General features: G+C 36.3%; 1 protein-coding gene across 1 annotated transcript in view; it reads right to left on the bottom strand.

Annotated features, from left to right (window-relative positions):
• The window catches only part of agmo (alkylglycerol monooxygenase), a 57,782-nt gene that overhangs the window by 29,468 nt on the left and 23,353 nt on the right, over positions 1-4,961 (bottom strand). The window contains exons 6-9 of the mRNA XM_015399580.1: positions 4,308-4,374; positions 4,120-4,185; positions 3,274-3,353; positions 2,760-2,894 (exon numbers count right to left, since the gene is read on the bottom strand). Of these exons, the coding sequence (XP_015255066.1) occupies positions 2,760-2,894; positions 3,274-3,353; positions 4,120-4,185; positions 4,308-4,374 (348 nt within the window). The remainder of the gene's footprint in view (positions 1-2,759; positions 2,895-3,273; positions 3,354-4,119; positions 4,186-4,307; positions 4,375-4,961) is intronic.

The raw sequence follows: 4,961 nt of genomic DNA, 5'->3' as shown, positions 1-4,961 counted from the left end.
ACATTTCCATTTCTTAAAGTGCAGCAGATTGGAATAAGATATTTCAATATCAAATTACAGCATACATTTCTGCAGGGGTTTGATTTTTAATGTTCAACCTGAACAATCTGACTGACTGGTGGACAGAGGGTTGAACGAAGTATCCCAATTTGTTCTGAGAGTGTTCCAAACATACCTTTGTGGCAAAGTTAAAATGTATATGGATTAGGGCTCCCAGTATTTATTATATTGTTTATACTTCCATTGCTAAAATGAGTCCAGCATTGGGAAACACTCAAATTGAATTCCAGCCTTCTCCATGTTTCAACAGAAATTGTGGGAATGTTGTTTTTAATCAGTCACCATTTCTGTTCAAGTGTTGCATGACAACATGATGCTCTCTAGGTCCAGTAAGCACATCCCTTAATCTAAAAATATTAAATCAATGTGCATCAGTATTTTTTCTATATTGGCTTGAGAAGAAATTCACACTGTATGCAGAAATAAAAGCATTTACTTGTCATAAAACACCTGAAGCATTATCTTAGATGGTTTGATGGACTGATGAGAAGTTAGAGACTCTTAATGTATTAGACTGATGGGCTGAGCATCTAGAGAAATGTTCTTTTCACTCTTTGGGTTGACTATTGACAAAAGATTAAACTTTTTTCTCTGGTATCTACTGTGTTTGGCTCTACTCATTATTTAGGGTTTTCCACTTAGTTCCAATTCCTTTATTATTTCTAACCATTCAAGGATCCAAGTGAGCCAGTTTGAGCTTAAAATGCATCTTGAAATACCACTGGTCATGGATTGCCTCGGGGATAGTGTCACTACTTGAGCCAAGTGCACTGGTCCACTGTCACTACAAGCATGCTTGGTGCAAGGGATTGGTGTCTAGTCAATGAGTCGATGCAATCAGCTGTTTTTCCTTAGAGAGAAAACTTTGAACTATTCTCTCAGTAAAATACCTTGAGATGACATATGTACGGAATTGGCACTACATAAATAAACTAAATTGAATTGGTATAAATCAGCCCTTTTGTTACAATACAGTATAGTATGGTTTTGTTGAAACGACTATACAATGTTCCCCAAAATAACAGTTTGTCCCAATGCAGCTTTCGTTCAATTCTATTTCACACAAAAAAGAACAAACCAAATAACAATATATAACAAATAAATCACCTCTATATCCTGGCATGCTAATGCCTGACCTAGCGCCCTGGTTTTCAAAGTGGGTAACCCACCTGTTACAGCATGAACAATTTACCCCTCAAATAAAGCATCTTGCCAGACAACTGTGCACATAGTGATCAAACATATCACTCTTTTCTATCCTAGGTTAGATGTGTAACTTATCGGAGGTTAGTTACAAAAGGGTATTATACACTCAATAAAAATATAAACGCAACAATTTTGTTTTTGCTCCCATTTTTTTATGAGATAAAGTCAAAGATCTAAAACTTTTCCACATACACAATATCACCATTTCCCTCAAATATTGTTCACAAATCAATCTAAATCTGTGATAGAGAGCAGTTCTCCTTTGCTAGGATAATCCATCCCACCTCATAGGTGTGCCATATCTGCAGTATTTAAATATAACTCGATTGTCTCTAAGACACAATTACAGGCTTAAAATGTCAATAGCAGTTAATTTCATAATACTGGATCTAAATGTGGGAGAACAGCTGCGTTTAATCACCAGAGAAGCCCTAGTTCTTGAGCCATTTGTGCATAAGGACACAAAAGAATAGGCATGATGGAGAAGGGAACATACATAATCTGCCTACATTTAGTTATTACAGCTGAAAATCTTCTGCATTGGAACATTTATGAAAACAGTTTCGCCTTTTAGCAAAAAAAATAGCTAATTTTGTAAGAAACAGTGGATTAAAATAGAAAAAGTTTTAAATATGACCTTAAATATTGAGCAAATCGTGTGTTCTGCTATGGAATTTATTGGCAGTAGATGCCAAACATCAACAGTCATGTTAGTTCAACTTCATAATTCATTCATAATTCAATCTAACTGTAAATAAAGCCCAAAGGGTTTATGATGAAACTGCAAAGAATAAAAAAAGGCAGTCATGTGATCTGGGATTTTGCAGCGATCTTGAAGTACCGAACTTTTACATGTGGTTTTCCCTACATCCCATCCCAGTTGTGTAGGTATTCCAGTTGTCTGCTCTGTTTATTCTCAACAACAAAACATGCAGGCAAACTTCATCTACTCATTCTCCTCTCTTACCTTTTTTTTTGCCCCATCAGCAAAAATCACATACAGAAAGCCAACATATTTAACTGAAATTTCAACATTTCCCAAGTGCAGAAACTCTTTAATGGCTTTAAATGGATCGTTTGGATGAAAAGTCAGAGACGTTTTCTTTTTTTTTTTTTTTCCTTGTTCTCTTGTGCGGATAAATGTGTGACACCAAAGGCGTTATTTCAAAGCAAACCACTGAAGCATTCAACTGGAACCTTGATTTTTTTTTCTGCACCGACACACACACATACACACATTCACAGTTTACTGCATGTGGTTTCAGTCCTGCAAACTCTGTTTAAAGACGTTATTGTGACGCCTTCATAGAGGCTCTGCAGCTTTTATTTCATGTGGCAGTTTCTTGTAAAACTTGTAAAATATATGAATCCTTCAAGAAGGAATGTTCTGAGTCATCCAGGCCTGTGTTTTGTGTGTGTCAAAATGATTGGTAATGAAGCCTGAGGGCTTTTTATATATATTTTTTCGTGATGTGGTCAAGAATGTTGCAAACCTTGGGATTGTCGACGTGGTCACCAAGACGAGGTTTACCAGGTTTCCAGCTCGGGCCTTTGATGAAAGTTGACACTTTGTTGCTGAGTGCTTTGTAAAATTTGGATTTCTTCCATAAATATACATAGTAGTGCAACTGAAAGAAAAGAGAAACACAAGTCAGACCTCAGGTACAACAAAACATTTACCTTAAATGCAACCAAGCAAAAGACTGGAATAATTAATCTTGTACTGCAGCTTTTCGGATGTCATTAGGCAGAACATTGCTCATGCCGGGCTCTGCCAACGATGCAGCCTACAACACTAACATTCACCTGGCATTTTATTTTATTGGCCTCTTTCACCTCAGCTGGGCAGTTTGTTTGAACTAGAGCAATAATGTTATAGTTACAAAAAAGGCCCTGAAGCCAGCAAAGACTGAGCTAAAACTTCATTTATAGAAGGAGCTCATTTTCAGATGTGCTGCTTGACAGAAGCATGACTGACTGTAGCCACAGAAACAAGAGAGGACTAACCTGAACATGGAGGATTTCAAACGTCTTGATGGGAAACACCAGGCCATATATGACTTTATCCGATTCTGCAGCAAAGGTACCTGAGAAACACAAGCAGAGCAAGTGAAATTCTCAGAAAGTCTTTGGTCTAAAGCACTGAAGTACACTAGATATCTTTCCCAAACCCTTTGCTTTCATATTTATTTCCCCATCATCATTAAGGCAATAGATGATACATTTATGTTTCGCAATAATAGTGTTTTTCAGGTTGTGTGGTTGTTTGAAGAGGACCCAAATGCAGAGACAGAAGCTTAGGTGGATTCTTGTGGATTTAGATTGGTTCAAAGAAGATAAAGTCCACAAACAAAATACAGATAACCAAAATCCTAGAGACGTCAGGGAAAACACACACAAGGGGCAAAGGAATGATTAAGAGCAAGCAAAGAGCAACTGAAGAGGAGGAGTATAAACGGGAGACTGAACAAAGACTATGTTAATCAGCAGATCAACAGAAGGTAAACAAGAAATACATAAGAACTCAAATACAACAAAGAAAGACTATAATAAGGCTAAATGGAAATAATACCAATGAAAACTCAAATAGAAAACTTAAACAGAACCAAAACCATGACAACTGTAATTATGTGACTGGTGTGAGGCTGAGGTAGTACACTTATAATCAGAAGTAAAAGCTCACTCATCAGAACTGACTTAGAAAACACAAACAGGCTGTAACAACACTTTTTAATCACATGTAATGTATTGCTTCGGGCTAAGATAAAGGGTAGGATTGATAACAAAAAAGTAATATGTAGGTTCAGCATCTCAAAGTTCAACGTGAAATAGAAAAATAATAATATGTCTTACCAAACAATCGATCCCAAACTATAAGAATTCCCCCATAGTTTTTGTCGATGCAATACAGGTTCCTTCCTGTTGAAGACACACTTGATGATGTTAATGTTTTAAGGAGCATTAAGCATTTTATCCAGCAATCATCAATCTTCCAGACTTTATGACATGCTGGTTGTAGCTTGTAATAATGTTTGACTCACCATGATGAACTCTGTGATGTTTAGGGGTGTTGAAGACCCATTCTAAAGGCCCAAGGTCTCGGATTAACTACAAAAATATAAAGAAGATTTCCGACTTAGGATTTTTCCATACTTCTGAAAAAAATTGCTAGACTTTTTGTGTGTAAATTAGGCATGTCCCAATTAGATTATATAAGATATTGGTCCAATATTAGCCAAAAAACTAATATAGGATTTTATATGCCAGCATCCAAAATCTCTGATATGTCATGCTTATAGAAACACTCTGCTTCTGTTAAAAGGTTATGCAACTCATCTCTTAATTTTAGATGGGTCAGTTGTTTTCGTACCTATTGCTATTGACTTTTGTTTCCTTATTTAGTAATAAAACTTGATCAAGCTTTTTCTATCATTCTGCGCCATAAAATAACTAATAAAAGTTGGTACGATTTATTTTCATATCGATGGAAGTTTCTTCCTGTTAAAAGGGAGTTTTTCCTCTCCACTGTCGCTACAAGCATGCTTAGTGTGAGGGATTGCCTTCGAGTCAATGATTTGATGCAATCAACTGGTTTCCCTTTGATAGAAAACTGTGAATCAATTTGACTGTACGATCTGGAGAATTGTAAAATGGCTTGAGATGTCATGTCTTGTGAATTGGTGCTATATAAATAA

This window comes from Cyprinodon variegatus, unplaced genomic scaffold (assembly GCF_000732505.1).
Source record: "Cyprinodon variegatus isolate N-32 unplaced genomic scaffold, C_variegatus-1.0 Scaffold1026, whole genome shotgun sequence".
Lineage (NCBI taxonomy): Eukaryota > Metazoa > Chordata > Actinopteri > Cyprinodontiformes > Cyprinodontidae > Cyprinodon > Cyprinodon variegatus.
This window is presented reverse-complemented; position numbering and strand designations above follow the sequence as displayed.